Raw genomic sequence first — 19,133 nt, 5'->3', positions numbered from 1 at the left:
GGTGGCCCTTGCTTGATAAGCCAATGATAAAAATTGAGAATACAGGACAAACTGTGACATCGACATCAAGTTGAACTTACTTTGCGCTCACCATCTTCCATGCTTCAACTTCCTCGCACCTGCATTTCTTCCAACCTAACACGTATGAGAGTTGATAATCAAGGGCTGGCCGGAGAATAAGCTTGGGCTAGAGTATAATGTTAAGCTGAAGCCATCAGGGCACACTACCCCGGGTTTGGAGGCCAGTGATAGAAGATGAAGGTCTAGATCTACAACCAGGACACTCTCACAGACTTTCACTGCGAAACGGAGATAACCCAAACTTTACAAATGCCGCGATGAGCCAATCGTCACACAATCTGCCATAGCACCATATATCGGTAAAATGATCGACGGCAAAGCAGAGCTTTAGGCAGAGGCACGAAGATGCAGGCACTGAGACCAAACTCTTTTGGGGATGCTTCCAAATATTGACCTTTTCGGAAAATATTTGTCTCGAAAGTCGCCGAGCTTGAAAAGCGGACATTTTAACTTTTTCTTCTCTTGAAAAGTTTACACATCAAAGACTTGGCTATCTCTGAAATGAAAGGTTTAATTGGAAGTCCGTTCTCCAAATATCTTCTGACTATTGTATAAGCATTACCAAACCCACTGGTTTGTCTGGGGATGCGGTTATGGCTCTTCCGCAGTCGTGGAGGTCCCCGAAGCTGCCTTTCATTGGATGTTATATGCGAGGAGGTATAATTTGGAGATCTGGATCTCATACATCATCTAGCTGTGGTGGCATCTGCGTAGACGTGATCCAGTCCTCCATCATTACTTGACCTCCATGGGCGGCTGGAGCTTTGCCCTTTTTGTCTTTCCGTTTGACGACTAAACATAACACGCGACCATTCACTGAGAATCCATCGTAAGATGTATCCATTGCCATCTTCTTTTTGTCGTCATCATCCCTGATGCTTCTCTATCTTTCCGACGTTTCGCTAGAGGACCAAAATCAGAGTCTAGAGATTCCCGCCCAATTCTTGAACGTTTTGATCCGTGAGGCCCTTCATCTTCACTAATAAATAAATCTGAATCATCTCCTACTTCAGGTATGTCTTGTAGAGAAAATGACTCTTCGCTTGCTTCTCTCACAGTAGCTGGGCCATCAGCTACTTCAATTGGCGCATCATTCGTATTGCCAGTAAGTTTGTCGGAATTCGACTTTAAAGCTTTCTTGTTTATATCTCGAAAATGCTTGTGTTTGAAAATGATAGAATGGCGTGTACTGGTTTCCGTCAAAAATATCGATACTTCGAAGTCCTCTGCCAGTAATTGTTAATGGACGTTGCGTTGTTATAGACGTGCTCAACGATTCCACTCACCATCACTAACAACATCCTTCACGCCTTTTTTCTTTCCCTTCGACTTGCTCCTTTCCTGCTCTTCGCGCAACTTTGGCAGAACCAGTGGACGAACCTTCTCGATGACTCGGGGCAAGATTGGGTTTCTTGAATTGAGTAGCCAACTTTCTGCCAAAGCTGGATTATCGACATATATGCGACATTCGAGAACAGAATATTTGCTAATGCGCAGATATCTGCGTATTGGCGCCATTGAATAAGAATGTGTGTGATAGTGTGAATGCTTTTGTCGTGGTTGTGTCTGTTGTGTTTGTGTTTGGGAAGCCTTCTACAAGGCTTAAAGCTTGTGTTTAACCTTCTTCAGCCTTGCTGAAATCTTACTGACTGGGGTAAGCTATTTTTGCCCCGTAGAGTATAAATTCATCGACTTTATCGCAAATACCTCTAGCACGTCGGGTGAATAGAAAATTCATTGACATTCAATTCATCTTCGTATTCCTGATTGTCTGATAGTTGACTTGTTTCCGCATTTCAATCCCTTTGAAGCTCTCCTGTTAACCCCTCGAGAATAGCTTAAGAGACAAAGGTTATCGATAGTGTGTGTCACCTTGCCAAATCTATCGCCAATATGGAAATTACAAATTCGATATATTCTTGCTAAAAGCATGCGAAATTTGTATTGTAAGTAGATCGAACCTCGCTTCTGCGTGTATACAGAGTATGTCTTGAGACGATAGGGTATACAATCTCGACAATTGTAAAGCGATATAGCTTGAATATTTGGTTGGGTTGAAAACTATAACCACACTGCCATTTCCTCAACTGCGGCGCGAAACATTTATCTGTACCACTCCTTTCTTCCAACATCTGTTGAAACATTTTTCGGGTTAAAACGGACTTTCGATTGTGTCCGCAAATTCAGTGGAGGTGAGGTCATCTTTGCCAAGCATATCCACACATTACCGTATCATCACGATATTAAATCAATATTGAATACTCGAATTCGGAGAAAATCGGTAACGAATTCTCACCGTGTTCATTCTAATTCCTATTTCTGCATCTTGATTATTCAGTGAAAAGTTTCCCTGGTATTTGATCTTCAATATTTCTCTACAGTTTGAGCTTCTGGACTGGTGAATTGTCCATCAAAGGGAAGGAATATCATATGATACATGATGAGTTACAGCTTAGCTACCTCGAGAAATAGGGGCTCGGCTTTGTATGCTGGGGGACTACTCAAAATCGTATCGTCTTCCAAATGTGGAAAGGTAGCGGGCTTGAGTGCCGGTGCAAGATGTATATCAACACGTGAACTCGACGCTTCGAAAGGCGGTTCGTATTCCCTCTACTTGATATCCTCCCCATCCATAAATATATCTTATCTCTTTCGTTCTCTCGGAACTCAATACAATACATAAGACTCAGTAAACAACCATCCGTCTACTGACACATGCAGACCGTGAAAGAGTCCTGATTCTTGGCTCGGGCTGGTCAGGCTTCACGCTTTCTCGCCAACTGGATCCTAAGAAATACCAAACAGTTGTTATTTCTCCACGGTCATATTTTGTGTTCACGCCATTATTGGCTAGTACAGCTGTGGGGACTTTGGAATTTAGAAGCGCGCTTGAGTGAGTATTTGGATTTCTCTTCTGATTTTCGAGAGGAGTGGGTGCTTCTGCACGGGGGTTGATGAGAGATCTTGGGGCTGAGTGGGGACGGGGGAGGTGGCTTTGGATTTCGTGTTTCTGAGAGCGTAGGACTTCATGGATTATTGCTAATACGCGATATGTAGGAGTGTGAGAGGCAGAGGAAGATGGAGAGGGTGGGGTTTAGTAGGTGGCGGATGGGGTGGATGGGGAGCGAGAGGGAACGGGGTCGAGTTTTGGCAGGGGGTGAGTCGGTCTATCTCCTTTCATTGGTAATGTGGTGACTGGAGTCCAAGTGTTCCCCACTGCTTGTCTACAAAAGAACAGGATTCGGCTTTGCTCCATTTCTGACAAAAGCTGGAAGTCACTATGGATTACTAACAAGCCTCACTACCACAGTGGGCAGACGACGTAAACTTTGATAAGAAAACTATCAAAGTAGAGGAAAACGCAATTGAGAGACCCAAAACTGCTTCCACAACAATAGAAAAGAAAGGAAAAGGAAAAGTATTTGAAGTGGACTATGATAAATTGGTGGTTAGTGTTGGGTGTTATAGTCAAACATTTGGGATTGAGGGGGTGAGAGAAAATGCATTGTTTTTGAAGGATGTAGGAGATGCGAGAAAGATTAGGAAGAGGATCTTAGAATGTGAGTTCATTTCTTTTGTGAAGGGGAGTGGATAGGGGAAGAGAAATTTGCTCTCATGAAATCAATTTCCTCTCTCGACCTCCCACGGCAGTAGCCAAGCGGAGCGTTAATCAAACAAAAGGAATAAACAACAAAGGAAAAAAATTAATGGAACGACAATGACAAGTACTGATTCTCGAAATCACAGGTTTCGAAACAGCTGCATTACCAACCAGTTCCGATTCTCTCAGAAAACAACTTTTGAATTTCGCCATTGTAGGCGGCGGTCGTAAGCTTCCTCTGTATATCCCCGTGATCTCCACTTAACACTTGTCTAGCAACTGGAGTCGAATTTGCAGCCGAACTCTTTGATCTTTGTCATGAAGATCTCTCCACTCTATACCCTTCTTTAACCCCGTTCATAAAAATAACTATTTATGATGTTGCACCAAAAATCCTTCCGATGTTCGATAAAAATCTTGCAAACTACGCGTTGGAACATTTCAAGAGAGATGGAATTGAGATTAAGACTGAACATCACATCTTGGGATTGCGAAGAGGATTACCCAAGGAAGGAGAAAATGGAGAAGACGCAGGAAAGGGATTCACATTAAACCTGAAGGAAGAAGGTGATGTGGGTGTGGGAATGTGTGTTTGGAGTACGGGATTGATGATGAATCCTTTTATCGAGAAGGCGTTGAGTTCTGTTCATACCTTCCCTACTCAGTCTGCTATTTTGTCTGGAAGTGATAGCGAGAAGAGTATGGAGAGACCGGAAGATAAAAAATGGGAACTGAAAAGAAGTCCCAAAACGGGTGGATTGATGGTGGATAATTTCTTTAGGGTTAAATTGGCTACTCGTTCATCTCCAGACGGAGCAAAGCAAACTCAACAAGAAGCAACGATGAATGATGTCTTCGCATTGGGAGATGTAGCTGTCTTGGGAGATATGGGATTACCAGCTACAGCGCAAGTGGCAAATCAGGAAGCGAGATGGCTGGGCAAAAGACTTAATAAGATGGACAAGGCAGGGAAAATTGGAGCTGCTGAGGACAAAGGATTTACCTTTAGAAATATGGGGGTTATGACTTATGTCGGGGGCATGAAGGCGATTATGCAGACGGATGGAAAGGGAGAGATTAAGGGGTATGTGGAACTTCCATTTCTACTTTTAGACTTAATGTTCGATGACTCAATACACGGAGAAATGGGATTGCAGGTTGGATATCTGCTAAGTCGCAAAGAATTCTTGTGGATTTCGTTGCTAACAGTACATCTAAATATAGAAGAACAGCATGGGTAATCTGGAGAGGTGCATATCTAACTCAAACAATCAGCTGGAGGAATAAAATACTTATCCCTATGTATTGGTAAGTTCTCATCTTCATTCTGTTTTTTTCTATGAAAGTTTCTCTGAAAGGAAACTAACGATAACAGGGCAATCAATTGGCTGTTTGGGCGTGATATATCAAGGTTTTAGCGGCGATGAAGATTCGTTTGGGAGGTTGGATGGGGTAAAATAGAAAGGAAAACTGCATAGCTATGGACGGCTTCGTAGGAAGGGTGTAATTTACTGTATTTTTATATTAAGGCTAATTCTACTTTTTATTCTATGATTCGCACGAATTATATATCGAAGTGGAGGGATGACTGGTAGGAGTCGCTGCGTCTTGGGTTTAGTAACTTACACCTTCGATGTTTTTTTCTGTCTTGGGAAATTGACTACTGAATAGTGCACTGCGAATTACTACATCAAGATGCAAATCTGGTTTATAATGTACCACCAGGAGACTATACAATGCCAGAGCATGATATCAAAGAGACCAACAGCTATCCAAACCCAGTGATCATACAATCAATCCGGTCTTTCCTGACCTTCAACCTTTCAACGCAGGAGAAAGAATGAACAGTTTCCCTCGATCTCTGAAAAGAGGAAATGGGGGTTATAAATCAAGGATTTGGAAGTTGAGTTGCAGTTCCGATGAGATTATTGATGATTGTATGACGGCGCTGATGGTTGGCAGTGAAATGACCTGATCAGTGTGAGAGATCTGACAGTGAAGAGACTTCAGTGATGATATATTGTTGCCTTTTGTTCTTCCATGCCGTTGTCTCCGAGTTTCATCATCCATATATTGAAGGTCTTAAAGTCTGGAATACCTGCAGATTGGACAAGAGATGCGTGGAGGGTAGTATGCTAAGTAGTAGATCATGACAGGTCTGGTTTTCCTGCTACACAGCACACATGCTGGTCTTGGTGGCTCTGGTCTCCGCTTAGTGGCAGAGGAATGTTACCTTTTATTAAGCTCTATAAAGAGAATTTCAGATGTTGAGGTATGCACCAGAAGAAGTAAGGAGACATTCACCAAAACTAGTACGAAGGAGATGGATACGAATGATCGCCCTTCCATCCAATGCACCTATTTCTACTTGATATCCGCTAAGTTTATATCTGTGCTGGGGGCTCGTAATATCAGTAACTTGTGACTTCTGTAAAACGGCCTAGCTATCCAAAGATTTGAACTGGTCATCATCTTTAGTCATGATGAAATTCAAACTCATGTCTTCACTGTATTATGAAGGTAGTCGTTGTAAGTAGAATGATGTGGCATATTTAGTTTTGACCTGATTTACTCGGGGTTTGAGCGTATGATTGCTTTCTTCTTTTTGGTATCTTTTGATTAATTAATGTTGTTAGCTGTAACTTGCGTATGATTACCTTATCGTGTGTAATTCAGCGACAGTAAATCACTTTATGTGTAGGTGACATTGCAAGTGAGAAATGGCTCACACGTAGATATCATGAACGTCTTGGATCTACGATTCCGGTCATTGAAGCTTCGAGTTACAGGTATCTGAACAAGAAACGCGGCATCTTTGTGGTATTGGCCATAGCTCCTTATTTTCATATCTTTTTCATGATCTGTTGTGTGAAGAGTGCAAGTACTCTACATATTTATGTGTATCTTGAACCGTCATCATTGGCTGAAGACTCTAATTGAGATCCTATCGAGTGAATAACAGATACGCACCCAAGTCTTGGATCTGGCCAAGAGTAGTTATACAAAGATCACACAGATAGAAAGGACTCCCGACATAACATATTGTTGGCTTCAGTGGTGCAAAGTCTCAAGAAAGCCTATGATAAGCACCTTCCGCAAACTTGCGTCTTGCGTCTTGGAAACTCCATTTTTAGGTACCAGATTATGATCGGGGGGAAATAACATGAAAACATTCACACTGAGTTGTTGGGATGAAACTAAACAGTGACAGCAGCTGAATGTAACACCTACCAAGTTGGCGTCAAATAATGTGAAAAGAAACGACAGGTACAATTTTCTATTACACTATCGTTCGAAATAACGTGGATTATGTCTGGAGTGATAATAGGGGATAGAATTGGTATTGACAGCAACAATTACTTTTGCATTGCAATCTCATTATGCCTATCACCACAAAGATTACAAGACAACCGTTTAATAATAGAATCTTTATCGCTTTCAATAACTTGAGATCATCAAGGGCAACAACACTGAGGCTCTTAATGCTCTACGTTGCTTACTATTCAGGTCATTGTGTGTTCAAACTCCTACTAATCTATATTTATATATCCTTCTCCACTTCACCTATGAATCTTGATATTCGAACTCCACCCGGGCTGGTCTTGCCCATTCTGATTTTTTCCATTCACTAAGTTGTACTTTGAGCTCCATAATTAGTTCTCAGAACGTCCATCTTCTTCTATAAAATTTCTCCCTATCCATGCGGATGTGCTTTATATTTCAAAGAATCCACTCGCTTTATCAGGACTCATGCCGTGGTTCCTGACCAACATTTTCAGCTATGCATCGTTACGTCGTTGCGTTTGTCGTAGCTACGGTACTTGAGTCAAAGAATCTGGACTTTTTGCAGGATCATATGTCATCGTCTCATCTCATCATATCGTCGTACCTTTCGGGATTTGCACACGAAAATGATTGATAGTATTCATGGATCTGATAGCAATGAGGAAAGTAACATGGTATCTATTACACTTTTTTTCTTTCTTTTTAGTCACATCATTGAATTTTTTATCAGTTGAACCTTCATAACACTGGTAGATTAGACAGAGTTACAGGTGTAACATCGTTGAACCCCCCTCCCCTACCTTTGATCTATTCACATCCGAGACTATAACAAGACCCTCCACTACATCAAGGACAAGCACAATCACAAAAAGTATAATGATTTGCAACCCTCAGACGAGAATATTTTAGCGGCAAATCTGGTTTCTTGAACTCCTTGCTTCTAGAAGTCCATTGGTATTTATATCCAGGGAAAGAAATCATAACCGGTTCAGCCTCTTGCAATATTGAATATCCTGCTATAATATCCCGAACTTCAAAATATGAAGTGAATTTTTGTACTGGCTTTATCCTACTTGAGGCTATATTTTCCCCAACTGGAGCGGCACGAACAAGAATGATTAAGATCAAGTACCCTCATGGCCAAGCACAGACGAAGAAATTCCACCGGTAACAACGAATACAGGTGTTTGCAATCTTTGTCAGGGAGCGAGACTTGGGAGATCGCATTAACTGAGAGGATTGTATCAGGCCTATTCAGACAACAGTTGTATTGGCTGTGAATGACGAGAAAGAAAGCGATAGTAAATATCCACTAGTTATTTTGACAACAATATACGACACATATGCAGGATTCTTTTATCGAGAACTCAAACTTGAATTTCAAGACATTAGTATGGCCCCATTTCCAACTTCCAAGCTTTTCACAGCAAGAAACAGCATTAATGTGACATCATCTTATGAGCATTTCGAGATAGTAGTCTGCATTCTGCCACCCCAAATTCGCACAAGAATGGTTAAGAAGAGATATTATCTAAGCACTCAGAATTCTTTAAATAATTGGGAAGAGTACAGAAGATCCACGAAATTCAAGATTCTCTACACATCAGAAAGAACTGCTACATGATTCCCTAAAAATCTTTGCCCTTACCCCTCAAATAACCGAGGAACCCCACCAGACAACCCAATAAGTGCATCCGCTCCTCGTCCTAATTTCTACAGGGGAGTGTTCGTCATTTAATTTTGTATTATTCAAGTCCTATAAACATACCTAATAAAAGTATCCCTCACCATAGACATACAAATCAGGTACTCCGCAGAAGAACTGACCAGGAGGCGACAAACAATACAAATTACGCAGTAATCAGACTCCTCACCAAAGTATAAGTGATGAAACAAACTGTCGCTTTTTCCCTCCACCCCCATTCTATACTCTTCAACACGGATACCATCACACAAGAACTACCAACAAATATGACCCATCTAACAGCAAGAAAATTAAACTAAATTATAGAATCGACAAATGTTGACTGGCAGTGATGAAAACAAATTAGTATGAACAGTGATCCAGTCCAAAACTACTTGACACTTATAATACCCGGATATGAAAAAGGAGAAGAAGAAAAAAGTACACACATCAAACAACCACTCATCACATCTCATCCGCAAGACCTATGAGGAAATCGGCGAAAAACATCAATGGATTGTTGGATTTAAAATGTAGAGAAGAAGGAAAGTTCAAATAAATATCCTCAGAGGTCTTTCAAACTGTAGATCTTATCAGGCTCAGGAATCTGTTTCTAGTCAATATATAATGATTCGAGGAATTGGGTAAGCTTAGACTGTTGATTTCAAATAGAATCTCTAACCTACTCTCCCTTCAAAGTGAATATATTGAAAACATCCCAACCTCAATTCCCAACGCGCTATAAGAACCGTGTGCTTACTACAAATTACTCCATAACCCATCATTCCCAAGTTGGATTTACCGTTTGATTGTGTGTTATCTATTCTTCTTCCCACCAACTCATCAACATAAATACATACATACCTTTTAAAGCACCTCGAAATATCCGTCAAGTACTAACCCCTCCCGTCATCATCCCCTCCAATGTACAAAACAACAACGAAAAAGCATATACAATCCCGACAACACTAATAAACTCCCATCAATAAACAACAACAATATCCCAAACCAACATCAAAGAAATATTAATCAACATCAGAACCCCCTACTCCAATCCACTCCAACCCCCTAAACCCCGAAACAGCCAGAAAAACAGCGTGTCAACCAGAAAGCAAAAGCAATATACCGCCAAGTGGCACAGCTAAACATCATGCATGCTTTTCCTTCGTCCACACCCTTACAGATGTTGTTGCTTCGATATAGGATTAGGATTCAGACTTCTTAAATACTCATACAATATCTCCTCGACCTTCAAATTTTCGTTAAGCCAGCCTTTCTTCACCCCTCTTACCCCATCCCATCATTTACCATAATTCACAAACACAAAAATAAACCAGTGAGTGCATTATGGAATGCCAATCCAAATCTCACCCACAAAATCCACAACTTCATTCCCCATCTCATCATCTATCCTACACACAAGAACGACCAGATCACCAACACCATCTCGACTTTACAATAAATGATAAATAACCGAAAATCTGAGTCCATTCGCCACTCCCCACCCCGTCTGTCTCTGGCAGAAATCTCATCTCCGTTAAGACTCTTTGCCAGTTCGCACTCACTCACTCAAAAAGCTAGGAATTGGTGTTTCTCTTTAACTGTAATGTATATCCACGTAGAACCGGGATTAAGTTCGTGATGACGCGCATCCAAAGGGGAAAAAATAACGATATAATCTGTGGGTTTTGGCTACGCTCTTCTCTTATGATTGTTTCCTTATCACCTAGAAGAAAAATGCTGGTACTTGCCTCATCATCTAATTCCACTTATTTATACGGTGTAACGATTATAGTAACAAAGATTCAGTAAGGATAACAACAAAGGTAATGGCGTTCAAGTACAACCTGCCAACATCAATCCAACAGCTCGCCTACTCACAACTACATAACCAAGCCATTGCATTACATCGCAGTTCAATTTTCAGTCTTTTTTCTTTTCGTTTCAGAGCTTGCGCCAGCCAGTGTGAGGTGGAAGGAAGTGAATAAGTGGAAACCGAACAAAGTTGCGTGTACTTCCCGTGTGATATAACGTATGCCGAGCAAGAATTTAAGCTTAATGATTTTGATACACACGTGAATGAGATATTTTTCAGGTGCTTCGTCACTTTGGTGAGAGAGAAGTAAGAGGACTGACAAGGAGAAGGTGAAGTCAAAAAGTGATGACGCGTGAATGGAAAAGAGAAGGGATACGGAGTATTAACGGGGCTCTTTCGTTCCGAATCCGAATGGATGTATATATCCGCTTCAATGCTCCATCAGTAATGAAGATCTGTGTTCAAAATTGTGGGTTGGGGAGGGGGGAGAGCAGGCAGTAAGAATGCATCATGTCAATCTCTAGGGTATAGAAAATATGAATAAGGCCATGTTATGTGTTATATAAGACGATGGAAAGTTGATCCTAAAACTATGGAGACGTTAGATTCATAAATCTATTGATTTCCACTTAATATGACTCAATGATTCAGTGGGAAGAGTAGAAAAATTGGGATGCGATTCACAAGTCTTGGCTACATGAATTCGTGGAGAATATTTAGTATACGGGCACTATTGAAATAGAAAGACTAACAGATAAGTCATACTTGACAAGAATCTATCAAAATCAACGAGAAAGCTCCAATACCAAATCACCAAAGTCTAATTGGTCAAATTCGTAAGCCGTCTTCACAAGATAGAGAAAAATTGATAGTATGTTCGCTACCAAGACGTTGGATTCAATACACCGCGGCAGGGAATGATAGATTGAGACGGTATATACGCGTCCGTCCACATTACTAGAGGTGGAAGGACGGTTCAAGTAGCGGCACATTTTCTGTTGGTCTTTTGGCATCTTGACTTGAAAACTTCGGGTTTGACAGGAGATGAATTTTGAACGATTGAAGGAGAAAAAATCGATACACAAGTAAAAGTGTCCATGCAAGACGCTCGCATCAAACCCGAATGCGCTTCCTCTCATCCATTCCATCCGGAAAATCATGACGAACAACCAGGTTTGATATATTAACACATGAATGCTATCCACCCGTGACGACGCAGGCAATTCCTTGACCACCACGTGTGCACAAGGAATGAAAGTACTATGAAAGAAAGCACCGAAGTACACACACAATAGAAGTTTAATCACTCATCATGATCTCCATCTTGCGTGATCCCTCCCTATCAAGATTCGAGAATATCATACCACGTACCAAGTCTAATAACTTAAAAAGAAAAATCAATATAAATTAGAGGATATTACGCGTACGTGGTACACATGAATGGATGAACTTTTCTTGTTAGCTCGCTTTCGGGTGGTGCTCCTGCAACTGGGAAGAGCCTCATCTCATAGCTGTCTATCTACACTAGACCTAGACTGGAGACTAGGTAGGTAGGTGTACGAAGTAATAAGTATGGAGGAAGCTATGACCATTAAATAGCATATCGCGCGGCTTTGAAGTTTGAAGTTTGAAGTTTGAAGTGTACTTGAAGGGTGCCTGATAGGAGGGAGGCTGTGTAGGTTTTAAAATGCTGTTCGGTATATATCAATACCTTATGACACCGAGATATGTAAAATACCCGCGTGTGAAGATCAGACTTAATGGAGGTTACGATTGGAGCGCTTGAAAGCTTTAAAAAGACATTTGATATACACATAGTACTTAATTTACCTGAGATTTTGAAGCTTTGAGCTTGCTTACAAACGTCCCATACTGCATATATTTCAGCTGAACATATTGTCCACTTCCTGCGGCTCGGCCGACAACAAAGTTTTATATGAGACGACTATATTCTCCGTTCGGTGATTTGAAGGAATATTTTCGATTCTAATGTCTGCTTTTGGAAGAGCTGCTGGTTGGGTAAAGAGAAAGGAGCGCTTGTTTGATATGATACACATATATGGAAATGTTCTAAATGGGTAAATTCAATGGATAAATATCAAAAATAGACGCTGGGCTGATGATGCTTAGCTTGGCGTGGTGAATTAAGGGTCGTTGAGTGATTCGATCAGTAGGGGGGAAGGAAGTGTTCTTCCTGATCTCCTGTGTTGACGTCTCTCTACCGGTACGTATTTCTCCTATCGTCCGATTGTTATACCTCCCTTTCTTGACCTTTTGTATTCAAACCCAAATACACAGATATCTTAATTGAAGTAAATCTCAATTACTGTAAATAAAATCCATCATACCAAAGCTTAACTCAAACTCTATCTATTCCATTCATCAATCATAAACCATGAACCCTTTTTCCACGTGCCGTCACCCTTCATTCTCGCTAAACCGGTGTGTACTTAACCAGCCAAACACACCACGCCACAAGGGGTAGCCAGCCGCGCAATCTTTTAATCAGACTAAACCCTTTCTGAGAATCAGAGCGCCGATGCCAAGAAAAAACGCGTATGCCTTGTGGTTTTAAAAGATTATGGGGAAAATTATTTTTACGAATCAGAAATATGGGGATGAGATTGAGTTTTTTGGTGAGGTCTGGATTTTGATGATTTTTAGATGCCAAGATTCAAGAAGTGTTGGAATTGATATTAGTACGAGGGGAAGGGAGACGAGAAATAAGGGAGACGAAGATAACGAAGTCGTTGTTATTGTTGTCGTTGACTGAGATAGTCTTCGTGTAAATTTATATCCACGTGTTGTGGTATACGAATACTCCCGAGGTTCTCAAAACAACTTATCTCTGCCAAGATCGATTGCGTGTATCTATATCAAAATCTTTGATACCAAGACGAACGAGGAGCTTGAACGAAGTATAATCGACGGGTTTATTTGTTCCGCCATGGCATTGTTATGTTGAGAAACGAATGCCATAGGCACTGAGTCAGAGGTATTTGTAGATAACTCATGATGAAGCACCTATTGTTCCTAAGATGATGACGGGTTCTCCAGTTTCCGATTGTATGTGTACGAATCTTTGAAGGAAACGAAAGACCTAGTGTACAAAGTATATTTATGAGGCTCAAACTGAGGGGTATGATTTCGTTTCGTATGTAGTTGATGACGAACTTTTCTGTATATATGTGGATTTTGAATTTTGGATTTCATACCTTGTGAACAATTTTGGGTGAGGTTGTGCTGGAAATTTAGAGATTTGATGATTGAGAAATGCAATTGTTCAGATGGCATAGTGAAAGGGAGATCTAGAGTTTTGATCTAGCATTATGTCTATACCTTTATGACTTTCTGTTAATATAATTCGTCTGATGTTTACATGACCAACTGTATGAATAAAGTAGCAATATATTATTACAGCACTCTAAGAAGTATGCCAAGTATCATCGGGTGAGATTGATCCATGGTAATCGTAACGTTGGCAAAAAGATCTACTATTGTCGTCGCAATATGGTTCATATGATACACGTTAGCCAAGAGATGTTGGAATCCTTCGTGAGGTTTTGAATCATCTTTTTCTAGTTCTAGAGAGATCTTCATTCATACCTAGAAAGATAGCTGAGAAGTTACAAAGATTGATATGGAGAAGCTCTACAATTCGGTGTAGATGAAAAAGATCTCGAATCTATGCGTCCAACCAATCATATCAGATAGAAAGATGATTTCAGTATTGAAATGAGTTGATCGCTTAAACAGAAGTCGTCGTCAGCTCCTGACTTTTTTCTTTCTTCTCATCTAATAGTCCACCAAAACGGTCAAACCATTCCTAGGTAGCCCACGTCAACCTTCTTTTAAGCTTCCGACTACCTATCAGTATCTAGTTACAACTAGGAGCTTTTCAGGTACCAAAAAGGTAGCATGTACATAGAAAAATGTAATGAGGCTTTCCTTAGATCTGGGTATTCGGAGGAATCTATTGATTTGTAAGATCACACAAAACATATATATCCTAAAACCGTCGAGTAAATGAAACCCCTCTGAGTATCCATTTTCTTCATGTACTTGGCATAATCTTGGCGATACAAAAGTTCCGAATACTAGTATGATAGAAATCCAGATTATCCAAACCAATTTGACTCTCCATTAACGTAGATTCTGAGTGCTGAGTCCCGATGAGCGGTTGATAGTAGACACCTAGATACTGAACCGCGCGTACGAATCTATTGCCAAGACGAATCCAAAATTTTGCAATAATTAAGCCAAATAAGTTGCTATGTACAGAGTAGAGTAGAGCAGAGTTAAAGAGCAAATTTACAACAGATTGATAATCATCTATCATTCCCATTTGAGGGGAAAATGGATAGATTCGGTATGGATAGTATGAATCTATCAATTGGGGAAGATGTCACAACTTACGACGCATGCCACGAGGATGTATGAATTGTTCAAGTCAATACTACCTACCACAGTACTCTTAGTTCCCTAAACATCTTTTTAACTTTTCTGGGTCCCCGGAAAAATCTTGGGATCTACTTTTTTGATCAGTCTAATTAAGTTATTAGACTCTAAATCTGAGTCCAAGGGAGGGAACTTACGCAGTACCGATAAATTCTTAGTCTAGTCGTACACTATCTTCGTACACCTCTAGCCTGGGCAGTGGGCATATCCATTTCTGTGTGTACCCATTTCTCAACCCATAACCATTCATTATTCTATTATACGAGTCTTTTGATTCTGTTCATTGTGAGAGAATACTATCTATTCTTTACTTTATCCTTCTTCCAACTCCATACCTATCTAGTTTTCCAGAACTAGGACGACTAAGAAGACTAAGACGACTAGGACAACTACGACGACCAAACTCGATTCTGTACTCAGCATTATCGCTTTCGCTTTCACTCCGAATTTGATTGAAGTTATTGATAAAGTCATAAAGATACCATTTCTTCCTCTTTCCACCCTTCCCCCCCCCCTCCCCTTCTCTGCCTACCCACCTAGCTAGATACTTCCAAACACCAACCTGACGAGGATCTATAAATTACGAATAATCCCTAGCCTAAATTCTATAAGCGAAAAGTGGCGATTGCGACCAAAAAAGTGCCTAAGTTCAATTTGGAGGGCTGTGCTCGAGGGACAAACTAGAGAGAGAGAGTTTGCGTGCGTGAGCGAGTGAGAGAGAGAGTAAAGAGTAAAGAAGAGAAATATTGATTGAAGATACAACTTTATTTTCTACCACTACTTTCATACTTATTACTTTACTTCATTTACCATTCAATCTTTTTTCTTCATTAAAATCCTTCCTTTTATCCTTGGAGGGTGTATTCGACTACGCACTGTTATCACGACCACTCCTCGGACGATACCACACCCCAAATTCCTCTTTCAATTATAGAATCAGCCACAATTTACACAAAGAGATACATACATCCTGATAGAGCGAGAGGGAGAGCGAAGAGAAGATTGGTTGTGAAGGTTGAAGATTGAAGGAGTGTCGAATCATCCTTTTCCCTTTTCGATACGGACCATACCATACCATACAATACAAGACCTCGACATTCGACATTCGACATTCAATTATTAATTCTCTCTTTCGACAACATCACCATCACCACCACCAACAATATCTCAAAATGGCCGATCGAAATGCACCAAATGGGGAATATGATGAAGCGTGGGCAAAAGATTTAAGACAACAATTCGAAGGGTTATTAAGGACGAAACGATTAAATGAATTGGATAAATCGAGGTCAAGAAATGCATCGCCATCACCAAGAGAAAGATCATCATCATCCAACTTACGAGCAACTTCTTCACAACAACAACAACAACAACAATCTTCAAACTTTCGTCCAACTTCTTCATCAAATAATTCAAACCCTTCAACCCCTCCTTCATATTCGTCCGTAAGAAACTTACCAAAGATTCCATCACCACCTGCAGATGTACAATCACAAAAGTTTCGAAATCTATTAATTTCCATCTCACAAACTCCTACGAAATATGAAAACCCAGGTTTATTGGATGAAGCTTTACAACACTTACCATTGGATAGGATATATGGAGAGGCAGAAGAGGAAAGTCAAATATTACAAGCGGAAGCTGAAAGTATGGGAGATGGAAGGAAACCAGAATGGGGTTATCAAGATTGTGTTATTAGAGCTCTATTGAGGTACGTTTGTTATGCTGTCTTTGATTTGCGCTTTGGCTCCCCGTCATTGCTCTGCCGCTTTGCTCTACGTTCCCGATATAACTGGTCCTAACATCTTATCAGATGGTTTAAACGTTCATTCTTTTCATGGGTCAACAATCCACCATGTCAAGTATGCATGTCACCTACAGTAGCCCAAGGCATGACACCACCTACACCCGACGAATCAGCATGCGGAGCAACAAAAGTCGAATTATATCGTTGTTCAGCGGGAGATTGTAGAGCATATGAAAGATTCCCTCGATATAGTGACGTATGGCAATTACTACAAACGCGCAAAGGAAGAGTAGGAGAATGGGCCAATTGTTTCAGCATGCTGTGTCGCGCAGTAGGAGGTCGTGTAAGATGGGTCTGGAATGTCGAAGATCATGTCTGGACGGAAGTTTATTCGGATACGAAAAAGAGATGGATTCATGTTGATGCTTGTGAAGAAGCTTGGGATAATCCGCGATTATATGCTGAGGGTTGGGGTAAGAAAATGTCTTACTGTATTGCCTTTTCAACGGATGGTGCAACAGATGTTACCAGAAGATATGTTCGAAAAGCGGATCATGCTCTTCCAAGAAACAAATGCCCGGAGGAAGTTATGCTATACATCCAAAACGAAATTCGAGGTCTTCGAAGATCAAATATGAATAAGGATGAGAGATTTCGTTTGGAAAAGGAAGATGCGAGGGAAGATAAGGAATTGAGAGGTTATGTTGTGGCATCCATTGCACAATCTGTTGTATCGGGATTGAGACCAGATGGATCTTCAAATCAACACATGGCAACCCCACCGCCACCTCAGAGACAAGAGGATCAGAAATTGCCGGCTGAACAACCTGGTAGACAAAGTGGTGCTCAAGAATGGGCTAATGCTAGAGGTGAAGCTGGAAGAAGAAGTCAACATCCAAGAGATCCTTCACAACATGGACCTTGAACTTGATTCGACAAACTGGAATTCATTCTTTATAAACAACAGCACAATCGACCCATCGATTCAAGGACTGGACCACTGGTGTCCTTCTTTTATGAAGGCCATGGCGCAGGTACCATAGCACCAACGTGAATAATCGAGCCGCGGATTTATCGCATCGACACCAATTAATCATCGCTCTCGAGGCAAGACACACCAACAAACACGAATTGATATCACCATCTTGTTACACAACATTATTCAATTCTAATATACACTCAGAATTACCATTTCACCCATCTTTCGTGGTGATTTGGAAGCCATTTATATTACCGGCTTGTACGCTATTTATTTGATATTCTATCATTTTGCGAGGAGTTTTGGAATCTGAAATACTATGCAATATACATACATACATAATTTTATTTGTTTACGGGGAAGGGGAGAGGGATGGGATGAAGGATAAGCTGTGGGTGGTTTGGATACTCTTGGACGAGAAACCAAATTCGGATGCACCCGTTATTCAGCTGGCGTTTTTTTCTTCTTTGGATTGAGGGAGTGAAGGAAGGAAGTAGCATTATGCACATCACACATTTTCTATGTTATTTGCAGTCATCATCGTGGGACGAATTTTAGGGAAGGATACGGAAGATTGAATTGGATGGATTGGGTGAAAGGCCTAGACTGGATTTGGATTGGGATATGGAATGGTAGATACCCTGGATGGGGGATTGGATATAGGACTGGCGTGGGGAAGAGAAGAGGAGGAGAGATGGAGATATATTGCTAGAAATTTGTCTGGATATATGTCTATATATCAGATAAGATGGATGGAGATGGGATAGGGTAACATAGCATGAGATAGGATGAGTGAATGAATGAATCAAAGCATGTTGGCTTTTTGAAATCTATAAATCTTGTATTACTCGTATTATCTTGGTGAAGTCATTGAATGAACGAATGTGATGAGAGATTTAGTTACCTAATAAGCATAGGCATCGGTAGGCGACGGCTGACCTGACCTGACCTGAGGTTACCTGTGAACGGTCGCTTGGTTGGCTTCTTGGTTGGCTTGCTTGCTTGCTTGAAGTGATGGGCTATGCACACATAACTGGCTGGCTGGAAGAAAGGGTCTATGGTTTTGGTGGTGGTCGTTGTGGTGGTCGTTGATTCGGATTTGTGTGTGATTAGATTGAGAAAAAGAAGGTCTCTAAGGGTTTAGATTTGATGGATGGGCTCTGTTTAGATCTCGATGGTTGTATGAGGATTTGATTGAATGTGATGAGATGACGGGGTGTGTATTTTACTCTTTCTTTTTCTCTTCTTGTTGAATTCTGGCTTTGAATATTACCTACCTGGGTAATTTAGAATGTTCATGCGATGGATGATATGGTGGTGATATTGGTGATGGCTATATAATTTTAACCCAGGATCGATCAAACTTTTATATTGCTTGTTTTATGGCTTTTACAATTTTCTCTTCTCTCTGGGAGACGTGTGATCTTGTATCTTCTTTACTACTCAAGTGAATACATTCCAATTCCAATTCCAATTCCAATT

The 19,133-nt window shown here is 40.7% G+C and overlaps 5 protein-coding genes across 5 annotated transcripts; 2 read left to right on the top strand and 3 right to left on the bottom strand.

Moving 5' to 3' along the window:
* Nucleotides 1-135: 135 nt before the first annotated feature.
* Bfra_001147 (uncharacterized protein) lies at nucleotides 136-526 on the bottom strand (the record flags this gene model as incomplete). The annotated part of the gene is made up of 2 exons (XM_037331585.1): nucleotides 136-263; nucleotides 448-526. The coding sequence occupies 2 exons, from the start codon at nucleotides 524-526 to the stop codon at nucleotides 136-138; spliced, it is 207 nt and encodes a 68-aa protein (XP_037197918.1).
* A 368-nt stretch (nucleotides 527-894) lies between these two features.
* Nucleotides 895-1,599, bottom strand: Bfra_001146 (uncharacterized protein; the record flags this gene model as incomplete). The annotated part of the gene is made up of 2 exons (XM_037331584.1): nucleotides 895-1,307; nucleotides 1,368-1,599. 2 exons carry the CDS (start codon nucleotides 1,597-1,599, stop codon nucleotides 895-897), a joined length of 645 nt encoding a protein of 214 aa, XP_037197917.1.
* Nucleotides 1,600-1,949: 350 nt separating this feature from the next.
* Bfra_001145 (uncharacterized protein) lies at nucleotides 1,950-2,225 on the bottom strand (the record flags this gene model as incomplete). The annotated part of the gene is made up of 2 exons (XM_037331583.1): nucleotides 1,950-2,003; nucleotides 2,043-2,225. The coding sequence occupies 2 exons, from the start codon at nucleotides 2,223-2,225 to the stop codon at nucleotides 1,950-1,952; spliced, it is 237 nt and encodes a 78-aa protein (XP_037197916.1).
* Nucleotides 2,226-2,518: 293 nt separating this feature from the next.
* Bfra_001144 (putative external nadh-ubiquinone oxidoreductase mitochondrial precursor protein) lies at nucleotides 2,519-5,100 on the top strand (the record flags this gene model as incomplete). The annotated part of the gene is made up of 8 exons (XM_037331582.1): nucleotides 2,519-2,678; nucleotides 2,803-2,974; nucleotides 3,139-3,238; nucleotides 3,392-3,641; nucleotides 3,829-3,909; nucleotides 3,959-4,766; nucleotides 4,907-4,990; nucleotides 5,058-5,100. 8 exons carry the CDS (start codon nucleotides 2,519-2,521, stop codon nucleotides 5,098-5,100), a joined length of 1,698 nt encoding a protein of 565 aa, XP_037197915.1.
* Nucleotides 5,101-16,097: 10,997 nt separating this feature from the next.
* On the top strand, nucleotides 16,098-17,597 carry Bfra_001143 (putative protein png1 protein; the record flags this gene model as incomplete). The annotated part of the gene is made up of 2 exons (XM_037331581.1): nucleotides 16,098-16,636; nucleotides 16,739-17,597. The coding sequence occupies 2 exons, from the start codon at nucleotides 16,098-16,100 to the stop codon at nucleotides 17,595-17,597; spliced, it is 1,398 nt and encodes a 465-aa protein (XP_037197914.1).
* Nucleotides 17,598-19,133: the final 1,536 nt, after the last annotated feature.

This window comes from Botrytis fragariae, assembly GCF_013461495.1.
Source record: "Botrytis fragariae strain BVB16 chromosome Unknown tig00000001, whole genome shotgun sequence".
In the NCBI taxonomy this organism is placed as follows: Eukaryota; Fungi; Ascomycota; class Leotiomycetes; order Helotiales; family Sclerotiniaceae; genus Botrytis; species Botrytis fragariae.
The sequence above is the reverse complement of the archived record's forward strand: the minus strand, read 5'-3'. Positions and strand labels throughout refer to the sequence as shown.